Below are 15,290 nucleotides of genomic sequence, written 5' to 3' on the forward strand. Positions count from 1 at the left end.
CCTATGGGGCTAGCTGCACTACAATTAGGGAAACGCAAATTTGTCTGCTTCTCCATACTAGGACATATAAAACAAATGTTATATTTTCCCTGCTTTTTATAACAATGCACACTACTCTGGGGGCACCTAAAGTAGACCTTAGGAGTGACATATGTATGAAAAAGGTAGTTTTGTACTTTGGAAGTATTTTTATTTCCAAAGTCGAATTTGAACATATCAAACATATAGCCAAAAGTACTTATCTTTTGGCTATATCAGTTCCTCCCTTCTCTCTTTACTCTCCCGTGGCTCTCTTCTCCTCTCCCGCTCGTTTGCTCATTATATAGGTGAACTTTCAGGTTGGTGGCAGCTCCTGAGGTTCGCTGGGGGGATTCTGTGTCAGTGTGAGCAGCTACACCTTAGAGCTCGCTATTACCAGCAAAGCTTGTTCAGCTATTTCAGAGAGCTTGGTCATGATTTAGATGCTGGCGCCATAATAACTTTTAAAAAACTGTCACTCACCACTCTGTGCACTGTTTTGTCGTTTTTACTGCCAAAAGTATTTCTAGCGCTTTTTCGCTCTTCTTGTGGCCTCCCTCGCCCCGTTCCACCGCGGCTGACTGTGCCGATTGTGTGGAGGGCGAGGCGCCATCTTGGGCTGTGTTTTCCTGGAGCGAGGCCGGAGTAAGCGGTCAAGCTCATTTGGGGAGGCAGGGCATAAAATGCACATGTGTCCCAGGGAGCACAGCGGACGGGCGCAGCGGGCGCGACAATGGCGTGCTGAAGGTGCGCCTAAGGTAAGCCCGTCTGCGCCAGTCCGCGCACCGGCAGCGCACGGGGCCAGATTCGCTGTCGCTGCAGGGACTGATCCTGGGAGCTCACGCACTACCTATAGTAGAGAGTTACTATACCCCCTTAATAAATACTCCTATTGCAACATCTTGCCCTGGAATTTACTTCACTCTATGGCACGGACTTGCCCAGCATGCCAGTTCCGGGTTAGAAGCTCTACATCTACCTCAACCCCTCCTGTTGACACTGACCCTCACTCCAACATTCGCGCTGCACTTATTAATGCTCGCTCACTAGTCAAGCACACGGAGGAGGTTCATGAGATGATCAAAGATGAATCGCTTGACCTCTTATTTATCACGGAGACATGGCTTTGTACTTTCTGCGCTCCAGTGATCGAGCTTGCCATTCCCCGGGGGTTTAAGATAACGAGGCTTGACCGGTGTTCTGGCAGAGGGGGGGTCTAGCAGTGATTTACAGGGACAAATGGTCTTTGATGAAGGAATGCGCAGGGGTTATTGTTGAAGGAGAAGCTCTGGAATTTTCGATAGCTCTTTCTCCGCAATTTACCTTGGGTGGGATGTTGATCTATCACCCCCCAGGTCCTCCTGGCTCCTTCATCAAATCACTAGAGGAGGTGATTACCCAGAGAGCACTGAGGTTCCCTAAATTTCTACTACTAGGAGATTTCAATATCCACGCGGAAATCCCGACAGCCCCAGGGACCAAAGATCTGAGGGACCTCTGTGATTTTACTCACCTAATCCAGCAGGTTCATGACACTACCCACTTAGGAGGCCACTGTCTAGATCTTGTCCATTCCAACTTTAATATAGCATTAGAAACCCCACGCCCAGTCACTTGGTCTGACCACTTTTTGATCTGTTTCTCATGGGATATTGACAGCGCCCGCATACGGGGAAAGGAGTATCATGGCCCCCTCCCGCCGAAAATGAGTATCCCTGCTTTAGCAGATGCACTGGCCCACACTCATCCAGCCGAGGCCCATAATATAGAGGAAGCAGTTGAGAACTTCTCAACCTGGATAAGCTCCACTATAAACACTTTACCTCATCCATCAGGGAATAGGCATTCTAGAGCCTCTCCATCCTCTCCCTGGTATACGGAACATTTAAAAACTTTAAAGCTTGGTTGTAGGGAACGGGCCTGGCGGTGGGAATACTGTCCCGCAGCCAAGGCGGAACTCCAAGCAGCGCAAAAAGAGTACTATGCCGCCATTAAGTCTGCCAAAGGTGACCACTTTGAGGCTAGGATTAGCAAGGCCAAAAACAATAGTAGAGAAATCTTCGCTATTGTGCGGAGTTTTACGTCCCCAGCGGCAGAAACCTCGTCAGCCCCTACATCTGCCGCCAGGTGCGAGAAGTTGTCCACTTTCTTTATAGAAAAAATTCAAAAGATCCAAGCCAGCCTTAAGCTTCCTGCTCTGGTCTACCTTCCTCCCATTCCGGTTGACTAGGACCATAATGAACCATTCCAGTTCCTTACCACTTTTAAGTCCGGTTCCCCTGCGGACCCTTGTCCTGCCAGGGTTTTAAGCGGAGTGGCGGAAGTAATTGCTCCTATGGTGACAGCCTTGGTTAACGATTCTTTACAATCAGGCGTGATGCCTCACCAATGGAAACACGCAAAGCTCCTCTCTCTGATTAAAAAACCCTTGGCAGATCCTCTGATTCCCTCCAATTACTGGCCCATCTCCCTGCTCCCAGCATTAGCTAAGGTCTGTGAGAAGGCTGCTTTCAGACAGCTGGAGAAGTTCGTGGAGTCCTCCGGGGCGCTTCACCCTGCCCAATCTGGCTTCCGAACTTCTTTTAGCACTGAAACCGCGCTCGTGGAGGTCACCGAGGCCATTAGAGAATGTCTGGACGGGGGCGGCAGGGCGGCTCTGATTTTACTGGACCTCTCTGCCGCGTTTGACATGGTACCCCATTCCCAGCTCCTCTCTAGGCTGTCGGATGTTGGCATCACGGGCGCGGCCTTAAGCTGGGTTAAATCTTTTCTCAAAGACCGCTTCCAACAAGTATGGATGCCCCCCTTCCACTCATCCAACAATAAGGTGAAAACAGGAGTCCCCCAGGGGTCCACCTTGAGCCCCCTGCTTTTTAATGTCTATATGACCCCTCTCATCTACCTGGCGGAGAGTTTGGGTACCAAAATAATGGCCTAAGCCGATGACACCCAACTTCTCTTCACATGGGACGATGGTGACCTTCATACGGAGGGTGTCCAGCAATGCCTGTCCTTGGTATTTGCATGACTTGCCCAGGCCAGCCTCAAGTGTAATGAGGACAAGTCTGAAATACTCCTGTACGGCCAATTCCATGTGGCCTTTAAAGAATCACTCTGGCCCAAAGGATCACCATGCCCCAAGGGTGACTGTGGGATTGCAAAAAACCTGGGGATTTGGTTCGGAGCTGATCTGTGCTTTCGCGAACAAATCACGAGGCTGGCGGGTACATGTTTTGGCACCCTAAACAGCCTCAGGAAGTTTTTCCCTCTCCTCCCCCAAGTTGCAAAAGAAGCAGTAGCCAGGGCACTCATACTCTCACGCCTGGACTACTCTAATGCCCTTTATATCGGTGCCCCAGACTTTCTGATTCGCAAATTGCAAGTGGTCCACAACGCGACAGTGAGGCTCCTCTTTGATATCCCGAGGAGGCTAAGCGTGCGCAAGCAGCTCTGCGAGCTCCATTGGCTTCCTGCCGCCCAAAGAGTGCGCTTCAAGGCCCTGGTACTTCCCACAAAGCTTTACATGGCCCGTGCCCATCCTACTTAAGGGCCAGATTTGCGTTCTACCAGCCAACACGTCAGTTGCGATCGGCCACCCTCAAACATGTGGTGATTCCTAGGTTGAAGAGGGTTCGTCTAGGTGGCCAATCTCTGGCGGTTAGAGCTGCCTCCTTGTGGAACAACTTACCGGACGCTCTGAGGCACACGCCGAACCTGACTAGTTTAAAAAAAACTTCTCAAAACTCATCTATTTCAGCAAGCCTTCTAGCTCCACTGTTCTCAGCTGACACTATGTCTCTCTTCCGCGCCAGGACAGTCTTGACTAACAGTGCGCGTTACAAATCAATATATAACATAACATAAAATATATTCAGACAGCCTCTGTTGTTCGGACTATGTATATGATGAAAAAGGGTTTTGTAACCCAATATACAAATGATAGATGGAAACAGATTAGTCCTGAATTGTCGCTCAAGCTGTCTGTCTATGTATGTCAATATATTAACAAACCTGACCAGATAAAGATAACATCAAACCAAATGTCGCATAATGAATTGTGGTATTTTAAAATATGGTGTTTTGTTTTTGTATGGCTTTATGATGTCTATATATATATGTATTTTTATATGTGCATTATATATGTTTGTTTATATGTTTGCATTGAACAGCCCTGAAGAAGTCTCACTCTGGGACGAAACACGTTGGCTGTATTGTGCTCTATTTTTCTAATGAAATAAAGAGATCTAACCGAGGAACCTCTACTCCTGCGACTCATTGGAATTTGGACTCTATATTGACTCTTATTGTGCTGTATGCTGTGGTGCACCGGTGCTTCTATGTTTAATTGACTGAGCTCCTGAGGGAACGGGCAGTGTAACAGTGGGTGCTATTCGGTGTGCACACGGACCCCAGTCAAATTAGTAGGGATAATATTTATTAGTTGGGGCTATTCCATGTTAGGTGCTGACTCTGAGAAGGTCCCACTGTTAGGTCTAGTTTTGTTCGAATTTGGACATAGTTTTATTGTAAAACCAGCCTGCAAGGCACAGTTGGTTTTAAAATGACACAAGACACCACAGAAAGCACACGCACATACAAGAAGTCCACTGAGGTCTCAATACTTACATCTTCTACCATATACTAGGGATTTAGAGGTAGGTTGCTTTGTCCAATGTGAAGTAACCACCAGTATCAGTCAAAAAAGTGGATGATCACGACCAAAAAGACGACTTTCCTACACGCATGTTATCTAATTTTCACACATTGAAACATTCCCTTTAATATTAGAACTTACTTCGGACTATTGTCAATACAATTCCACGTCATTCATGTGATTGCTGCTGGGCCTTAAAAAATGGCACTTGCCCTCGTTAACTAGAAACAATTTACAAACAGCCAGCACACTGATGAACCGTTCCACACCCTACACAAATACCGGGCATATCCATCGGTGGGTGCAGCTTTTCCTGCTTTTTCTGGTCACATATCAGTAAAATAGAGTTTTAAAAACATTTGTAAAGTTTGACTTTCCCCAAGAGGGCATCTTGGCACTACGACCAGAGCTTGCTTGACAGAAGCAGAACAATGAACCATTGACACACAAAATAATGCATTTTGATTGGATTTCTATAGGGTTTGGAGTCCAAGAAACACACTCAAGTAGAGGGAGGTGTTTGTTTATGAAAGAATCAAGCACCACCAAGTGTACTTTCTCTGTGGCAATGGAAATATGTATGTTAGCATGTTATATGTAAGTATGTATGTATGGGTGTATGTGTGTGTATGTATGTATGTATGTATGTATGTATGTATGTTTATACAAATGGATGTATGCTTGTATGTCTGTAAGTATATATGCATGTATGCATATAAGCATGTATCTATGCATATGTATTTATACATGTACACATGTATGCATATATATATTTATATCTGTATCCATGTATGTATTTATGTATCCATGCATGTATGTAAGCATGCATGAATGTATGTCACTGTATTCATGTAGCGCTTACTACCCCTGACTTGGTATTGAAGTGCTTTTAGGCAAGTAGTATGTGGAACCCAAAAAGGATTAGTGGTGAATTAGTATAGAGAAATATGAATTAATTTGAGTGGTGGACACGTGAGTTTGTTAGTTGGGTTGAAAAGGATGATGGCGGGATAGTAGAAGGGAGAGTCTAGTAAGTGTTTATTGGGAAATAATAGTAGTAGGGAGGTCCAAGTAGTGAAATGAGGTCTCAGATTCATCTAAGGAGGGACACATGAGGGGAGAATTTAGAAAGGGTTGTTGGGGAGATCCTAGTAGTATATTGAGGTTTGGGGTGATGCAAGGAGGGATAGAGGATGAAAGAGCCCAGAAAGAGTAATTTTGGAGCTCATAGTAGTAGAATGTTGTTTGGGATGAGTCAGAGAGGGGAGGCACAGGATATACTGAGAGAGCTATAGGGTGAAACATAGGGTAGTGCATTGGAGAGACGCAAATGTATTTTTGTTAACAGTAGGATTAAAGTAATAAATAGATATATACATAAGTACATGGAAGGTAAACATGGTTATGGAAGGTAATATATCAAGATGTATGTTGTATGCATGTGTGTATGCATGTATGTATTCATGTATGAATGTATGTATGCATGCATGTATTCATGTATGTATGTATGCATGTATGTATGGGTGCATGCATGTATGTATGCATGTATGTTTGGGTTTGTATGTAAGCATGTATGTATGGGTGCATATATGTATGGGTGCAAGTATGTATGCATGCATGCATTCATGCATGTATTCATGTATGCATGCATCTGTGCATGTATGTCTGGGTGCATGTATATATGCATGTATTATGGGTGTGTGTATGTGTAGGTGTGCAATGTATGCATGTATGCACGCACATGGTATTCTTATAGCACAAACCGAGCCATAATGCAACAAAGCCCTATACTTGTTCAAAGAGAAGCATACATTCGATGAGTGACAAAAGAGTTCGCTCTGTGAAAAGTGATTACCGCTGCTTCTTCCTTATGGTCCCATTCCTTACTTGATGACGAGAGGCCCATCTCTCCTCCACCAACAGCCCAAACAAGAACTCTCTTTTAGAAACAATCCCTTACAAAGGGAGTTTACTCACCTTCCCTTAACGTGCTTCGTGTGATCTTTGCAAAGAGTCTGGATCACCAAGATCGCTAATGAAATCTCACCTGTTGTAAGTATTAGGATGAGGATGAAAGGGGTCCCATCACAAGATTTATGAGGATCTACCATCAACCATCAAGATATAAGGCATACTAGAATCCAAAGCAATGCTATGCCATATATTGACATATATATGTGGCATTTCTATAACTCAGACCTCTATACAGGGTCAAAGGCGAGCATTAAGTCAACAATTACTAGGCGGTGAAGCTGGGCTGTGTTTCTCTCAAGAGGTGAGTCTTCAACACTTTCCTAAATTAGAGCAGTATTAGGGTGATGCAGATGGGCATGGGGATGTTGGTCCAGATCCGGGGAACATGATGGAAAAGTTCTGCTGCCTTGTTTTTTTTCTTCTTGTTTACACTTATTAGTCTGCAGTCTGATGGTGTCCTGGATGCAGGTGTGCCAAGAACCACCAGGGATGGTGGGCTTCTCTGAAAGATAAGCAGTTGTGCTGGTCATATTGACTTTGTTAGTGATGCAACTGCTTTTGAGGATGGTGCAGCTCAGCAAGAGCAGCCAATGGAGTTCGATCAGGATGGGACCGATGTAATTATATTTCTTCAGACCTTTGATGGGAAGTGATGTAGGATGTGCCTAAGGGTTTTCAGTGTACCGTCTGGCAGGCTAAGGACAAGGATGTTACCTCCATCCAGATGTGAGAGTACCAGGGCTTGATCAGCAGTTCTGAAGATGCTTTCAGGAAGAAACAGACCTTTAGAAGAGAGAGCTGGTACCAGGACATCTTGTTTTTGAGCAACATGTTCATGAGGGTAAGGTCGTGTCCACGAGGAATCCAAGTGTCTTAGCATTAGATGAAAGCTGGGGTTTGATGCGGTCAAAGATGTCATTGAGGCAGGTTTTTGTTGTTTCTTGTTTTGTTGTTCTTGGCAAATAATAGAAATGCTGCCTCGGTTGGTTAAGCTTCAGGTGGGCAGAGTACATCCAGGTCTGGACAAGGTGCAAGCTTGGATGTATGGAGCAGAGGAGAAGTTCAACAATAGTTGAGGATCTACGGCATATTGCTGAATCCTGATGCTGTTATCTGTCAACAGAGCAGCAAAGGGCCATATGTGTTTGTTAAAGATGAGTGGGGACATATTGAGGGACTCTACATGCGATAGGGATCTTTTGTGAAATGTGAACAGATTGGTGTTGTTTGGAAAAGTAGGAGAACCAGAGAAGGCCATTACTGGGGAATCCTATTTAAGACTCCAGGGTGCCCATGAGGGTGGGATGATCAACTGTGCCTGAGGCAGCTGAGAGGGTCAGCAATATCTGGAAGCAGGGGACATCTTCATTTGCTGTAAGAAAGACCTTGTCTATGATATGCAAGGTAGCGCTCTCCATGAGTGGAAGTCAAAGTGTAATCCAAAGAATCCAAACGTATCAAGACACCGTAGCACCTGACATCAAGAAGATGTATTAGGATGAAGTGGAAGAAACTCCAGCCACAGCTGTCCCAGGAATGCTCCAGTCAAGGGACCTTCACTGTTTCTGGTTTGACAACAAACATCCTACATGGAACACTAATAGGAAAGAACCACTAAAGGACGCTTCAGAGAAAACCGAAGCAATAGGTCCATACCACTGAAAAATAATTCACAAAATAAATATAATAAATATACATTACCACACCATGGTTAGCATTCATTTGATATTGCAGTTTAACAGATTACTTTTTTAACAGAGTATGAATTACAGTTCCAGTATTGGCACAAACTGACAATGATATTCTAACTGACATGGTAGAGTCAGGTTAAGGCATAGTCAGGCAGCTCCACAGTGATCAATTATAACAGAAGCATGTTATAGAAGGGGCTGACTGCATGAAGGGCCGTGGGCTGGTCTGAGACAGGCACTGTCAGCCAGGCCCCCATCGCATGTGTTTATTTATTTATCCAAAGTGTTTAACCCAGATTATGCTCCTTCTTATTACCTGTCAGAACGTGACAATTTCAGTGATGTTCTTAGCCCATGTGATAGGGCTCTTGCTGGAATCTTGGTGACTAGATGTTGGTGCCTGTCAACCTGTTAAGTGGGATTTCTCCCTCATCCCCAGTATCTCAGTTCAAAGGCGTGCCACATCCTCCTTATCCAGATCATGTAAACTAACCTGAGTCCATCCTGGATCCCACCTGGCATCAGTCAGGAGAACTGTGCGTCAACTGCAGGCCACAGGGAAGACTCCAGCAAGATCCATACATCCTTTTAAGATCAAGAGAAGTTGGCTGTAGAGCAGCTGGCATATAGAAATAATTGCCAGTTAAGTTGCAAGAGCCAATGTGTGGTGTGTGGCATATACATGATCAGCATCCGAGCACCGCTTGCATCCACTGATCTGTGTACCCAGGTTATCACAGCATCATGGTTAGCAGACACATGCATCATAAAGCACTTTACATACCTTGTGTGATTCGGCCAGGCCAGTAGGCTATGGCGGGCTCTCTGACACCGCCTTCATAGGTTGTGGCTTTCCCACATTTCAGAAGACCCGAGTTCCCTCCGCGGGAGTGGCGCATGGTCTCGGGTCTGTAACATAAAGCAGAAGAGATGGAAGGGTTCACACGAGGAAAGCCTAACAAGAACTCAGACAGTGGCATTACAAGTAGGCTTATGATTTAGATTTTTAATTATTTTTTTCAACCAAATGGTGTGGCAAAGCATATAGAGGTGGTGTCAATGGATCACTGAAAGAATATCGACTACCAAAATATCGACTACCCAAAATATCGAGGAAAAAATATCTACAGCAAAAATATCGAGTTTGTATGTACAAACAGGTAAGTACAAAAATATCGAGTACAAAATATCGTTTACAAAAATATAGTTGTAAAAAATATCGTATTTACTAAAAACAGTGTTAAATTAAATTAATATTAATAATTAATTACTAAAATATACTTAAAATTACTTAAATTAACTTATAATAATTAAATAATTAATGAAAGTTAAATAAATATTTTTTTATTTCATATTTATTAAACATATATATATAGTAATAAAATATAATAAAATAATACCCAAAAACTGAAAACTGACCCTGAACCCTAAAAATACCCCTTTACCCAAAAACTGAAAACTGACCCTGAACCCTAAAAATACCCCTTTACCCAAAAACTGAAAACTGACCCTGAACCCTAAAAATACCCCTGTACCCAAAAACTGAAAACTGACCCTGAACCCTAAAAATACCCCTTTACCCAAAAACCCAAAACTGACCCTGAACCCTAAAAATAAAAACAATTTATTTTACTATCTATAGTATATACTTACATATTTTCACTTTCTATATTATTTACAGTCGATATTACTGCACTTACCTTAAAAACGATATTTTGGCTGTCGATATTCTGTCCAGTCGATATTTTGTCCAAACGATATTTTTTCCTCGATATTCTGTCCAAACGATATTTTGGAGTCGATATTATGTCTGTGCACCGGTGTCAATAGATATACACAAATGCTAATAAAATAGGCAAACATAAAAAAAGTGAATTGAAGATGTTGAAGTTCTGATTCTCAGGACCCTGCCAGAAGATGTTCTTTTGAGATTAGATCATTGTCAACAACTGCTTTGAGGACAGATGTTTCCATGGTGACCCAGGTCAGTATTTAGACTGGAAATGTCCCAGTTGGTGGTTATTGAAAGTGATTTTTTTAAAGTCCAGAGATGATCAATCTATCATCGATCATTGATCAGAGGAGGAAGACCTTTGTTGGGCCCGAGGTTCTTCAGGACTTACGGTCAATGTTTTGTTTTTTACAATTGCATCCAACTTTACATGCAACAGGGAGGAAGTCATGTTCAAGAGAGACATGAATCGTTGGCCTGGGACTGGGTGGATCCGCGTGTTCCTAGCTAGGAATCGAGGAACAGTCTGAGCAGCCTATGGCAAGGCTGTTGTGTTGTCAAAGGCTCATCTAATGGCTTTCTTGGTTATACGTTGAAGAAAATGAAGGATGATTCACAGGCTGTCCTGATAAGGAAGATCTGAACACATTCAGGGGGAGTATGGAGACTGTCTATGATGTCTCTGAATCTTCTTAAGATGTCCGGCTCCCTACTCACAGTTGGGCAGCGTGAGAGATGTGCTTGGGGTTTCAGATGACTCATGTTGCATTATATCCCAAAGCACCATGGGACCTTTCTCCTGGTATTAGTCTTGTTATTGAACTATGAGACTGAGACGCCCACAGATATGCTCTATGGTGAGCATGATGATTTGATTTATGTTTTATATAGCGCTTGAATGCCCAGAGGTGTCTTGGCGCTGCTTTCACGCAGGAGATCAATATGCTACATCCATACCGGAAAACTAGTTTCTAAAGAGTCAAGTTTTCATGCTTTCCTAAAAGACATAAGATTGGGTCTGTCTCTTAATGTGAAGTGAAGAGAGTTCCAGAGTTTGACAGTTCCTGAAATGAAGCTTTTGCCGCCCCACCGGGATCTTTTGGTCATAGGGACCCCCAGAAGCTTTGCAATAGCTCATCGTAGGTATCTGGATGGAGAGTACCAGATAAAGCATTTTTTCAGGTAGCCCGGGCAAATAATATATAGAGCCTTAAAGGCTATACATAAAGCTTTCACTTCAATCCTTTTACAAGTTGGGAGCAGATGTAGCTTCACCAGATGTTGAGCTACTGATTGGCATTTGAGAATACCCACAATGAGCCGTGCTGCGGCATTTTGCAGCATCTGCACTCTCTGCCAGTAATTTTATTTTTGGATATTAAGGAATAGGGCATTCCCGTGATCCAATTTGGATAAGGCTAGGTCTGTGACTACTGTCTTCTGGAGGTCTGGAGGGAGAAACAGGCAGATTTTCCTGATCATTTTGAAGATAAAGAACACTGACGATACTGGGGCATTAGTTTGCTCATTGACGGTTAATCTAGCGTCAAAAAAGACTCCTAGATTCCTCACCTTTGGTAGTGAAGAAAGGAACGTGCCTAGGTCAGTTGGCCACCAGGTAGACGTCCGTATGAGGTATTGTTTCCAAAAAGAAGAACCTCAGTTTTCACACAGTTAAGTTTTAAAATGTTGAGCCTCATCCACCCATTGACCTGAGACATACAGCTGACGCTCTGCAGTTTTGGTTGGGTTGCTAGCTATTGAAACAATAATCTGGGTATCATCAGCGTAGGATACTTCTGAGACACCACAAGGTTTCATAATCCTGGCCAGTGGGGTCACATAGAGATTAAAGAGAGTAGGGCTCAATGAGGAACCCTGTGGCACCCATAGGGCAGCTTGAATTCATCCAAGGAGAAGGATCCCAGCTGTGCCTTTTATTCCAAGCTCAGACAGTCGGTCAGTTAAAATGCCGTGACTGACTGTATCGAAAGCCGCCGACAGATGCAACAGGGTCAGGGCAGCCTCCCCTCCCTCATCCATTCGATATCGAAGCTCTTCCGAAGCTGCGACCAGAGCAGTCTCTGCATTCTGCTACGTTTCTTTTTCCTTTCACTGCCCCCTCCTTACACCATCCACAATATTGGATCATTGCATATGACCTAACCATGTGCTTTATTGTAATTCTATGAAATTCACTGGAGTTTTAAAATGTAGTTCTTTTAGTTTGCCTTTAGATTTCTGTCTCTGATATTTGTAATCTACATTATTGGAATGCACATTTATGTCCTGATGAAGACCTTGCACAGAAGACAGGCCCATTTAGGCTGAAAGATGTTGATATTGTGTCTTAGTAGCTGCATGTTGTAAACATCTGTAATGTACAGTTCAGGGTTAGAAATGACCAGACACAGGAACGTACCCAGTATTCAACTGTTTTAATAGCACTCCTACCTTTGTCCCAAAAAAAAATTATATCTCTTTTCCACTGTATTTCACACAAATTGTTTTATAAAAATTCAAATGTTATCTGTTGTTAATATTTCAATGTCTAGTTTAGCTGATTGTTTGATGGAGGCCTAAAAAGGTGCACAAACATGGGACAACCAAATATAACACAATTAAATGGAACCAAAATGTCATCATACCCTTAGCATCTAAATTGATCATTTTACTAATACATATTCTTAATAAACACATTTAAAAAATAGCCTAAAATTGCTCCTTTCTTTTTACCTTTTCAGTATTTAGAGTTATTTCTGATTTATCTCTAGGGTGGACTAGTCTTCCTCTATGTTATAATGCTTCTCTATACTCATTACAATAATTGTTTTTTTTGGTTCAAGCAGGAGCAGCACTAAAATGGAAGAACAAAAGGTGAACTGCTTTTCCACAGACACCAGACTCACCCATTGTCAGATGTGAAGAACACAAGAGTGTTGTTTTCCACTCCAAGTTGCTGGATGGTCGCCACTAATCCACCCACAGAGCCATCAAGCTCCATCAGGGCATCACCAAAGGGGCCTCGCAGAGACTGCCCGCTGTACTCCTTGCTGGCAAACTGCGGGTAGTGGGTATGCTGGGTGGGGAAAGAGATAAACCATAAGATTACCAGGTGTACCTTACACCAGTCAATAGTTCCAATGATCAGATCAGCCATATTGATGCTTCACAAGACCCACATGAGACGCGTAGTAGAGGAAGAAAGGCTTCCGCTGCTGGACGGCGTCCACGATGAACTGCTTGGAGAAGGCGTTGTAGCGTGGCACCAGTGTGGTGAAGTCCACCGGCTGTTGGATAACCTTGTCGTTCTGGAAGACGGGCAGAAGGACTACATCCTGGTCACAGGTCCCAAAGCATTTGATATCTGGCGGGAAGCACGTGAGGTTCTGGCAGGGGCCCTTGGACAGAACACAGAGAGATGAGAGTCAAGAAGATGCCAGAACGCACATTACACACGTGTACAGACTGAGATTGAAGTCAATGTGTGGGCTGTTTGGGGCCTCTTTTATTGTCTAGTAGGCAGTTTGTTTATCGTTGACTTCCCAGAAACTGCCAAATCCATTGCCTGCAGCAAGGACAAATGCATGCACAGACTGCATGTGTGGGTTTGTGTTACTATCCTTGAGGGGACTTGGGTGAACACACAGTCATGCTCTGGGGACTTACTTGAGTGCATTGAGGGGACTTGAACCAAGGTCCCCACTATAATCAAACACTATCTCTATGGGGAATTGAACATTCCTGTAATCCCACATAATTTATGTGTGGTCTTGAACAACGTTAGACTCACATTCTTTCTGTTTGGACACTTGAACATTGTGTTCTTACATTATTTGAGGTGGGACTTGAACTCAATCTCTTCACGCACTTTCTTGATGGAAATTGAAAAATCAAGTTAAACACATTATCCTCTGTGGGTGCGTGACAATCAGTGTAATCACATACTATGTGGGGACTTGAACGTCACTGTACTGTACACTATTTCTGTGGGGACTTGAGCATAACTGTAACCACACACTATCTTTATGGGGACTTGAAAATTCCTACAATCACACATAATTTATCTGTGGACTTGAACATCCTTAGCCTCAGATTTCAACTGTTTGGAGACTTGAACATTGTGTATTAATACTAATTCAGGCTGTACTTGAACAAGACGGTCTTAGCACACTATTTGAGTGTGAGATGAACATTGTCTTTGCACATTATTTCAGTCGAAATGTGAACACAATTATTGTTACACATTATCTCTATGGGGACTTAAAATTCACAATAATCATATATTATCTCAGTGGATGCTTGAGAATTACTGTAAGCACACACGGTCTTTGTGGGGACTTGAACAACAATATTATCACACACTGTCTCTGTGGGGACTTGAACATCACTAACTTGACACTATCTTTGTGGGGACTTGAGATAAGTATGAACTGACACTATCTCTGCGAGGACTTGAACATCACTATAATCACACACTATCTCTGCGAGGACTTGAACATCCCTATAATCACACACTTTCTCTGTGGGGACTTGAGATAACTATGAACTTACATAAGCTTTGGACCCAGATTTACTATGCCTTTGCTTTGTCCTTATATCTGTAGGGACTTGAACATCAAATAACCACATGAACCACCATTTCTGAGAGGACTTGAACATCACTATAATCACACGCTATCTCTGTGGGGACTTAAGTATCATTATCTTCACACTCTACCTCTGTGGGTAATTTCATCAAGGCTGGAAACACCATCACACACCATACATATGCAGTGATCACGATCACCTCTTGGGATCATCACTCACCAACCCTGTTCAGGCATTAACATTACGTGCCATTCCATGGAAGATGTTATCTAACAGCTAGTTTGACAACATAAAAGTAACTATATTAACTCTGCGTTCCAGTTGATCACATGATTTGATACCATCTGTTGATTTCTCTATGTCTTGTTATTGGCTATAATTTTTGGCACTGAGAGATGGGTGACCTGCAGTTTAAATGATCTTTCCGTACCCATGATATATGGTGTTTTCTGACACATTATGAGCATTATCCATATTTTCGTACCCCTAGGATATGTGCGGCACTTCATATAAAAACTGATTATGATATTTCTGTATATTACTTATAAAAATAAACTTTTAACCATGTGCCTTTGACTGTATTCGACCACTAATGACAATTATGGTGTAGGTCTTCACAAGGATATTAGTA

At 43.1% G+C, this 15,290-nt stretch overlaps 1 protein-coding gene across 1 annotated transcript in view; it reads right to left on the minus strand.

Annotated features, from left to right (window-relative positions):
- Window positions 1–15,290, minus strand: part of LOC144766812 (arylsulfatase A-like) — a 72,339-nt gene that overhangs the window by 29,863 nt on the left and 27,186 nt on the right. Inside the window, exons 3-5 of the mRNA XM_078650541.1 lie at window positions 13,252–13,470; window positions 12,979–13,148; window positions 9,122–9,246 (exon numbers count right to left, since the gene is read on the minus strand). Coding sequence (XP_078506667.1) covers window positions 9,122–9,246; window positions 12,979–13,148; window positions 13,252–13,470 — 514 coding nt within the window. The remainder of the gene's footprint in view (window positions 1–9,121; window positions 9,247–12,978; window positions 13,149–13,251; window positions 13,471–15,290) is intronic.

This window comes from Lissotriton helveticus, chromosome 1_1 (assembly GCF_964261635.1).
Source record: "Lissotriton helveticus chromosome 1_1, aLisHel1.1, whole genome shotgun sequence".
Taxonomy (NCBI): Eukaryota; Metazoa; Chordata; class Amphibia; order Caudata; family Salamandridae; genus Lissotriton; species Lissotriton helveticus.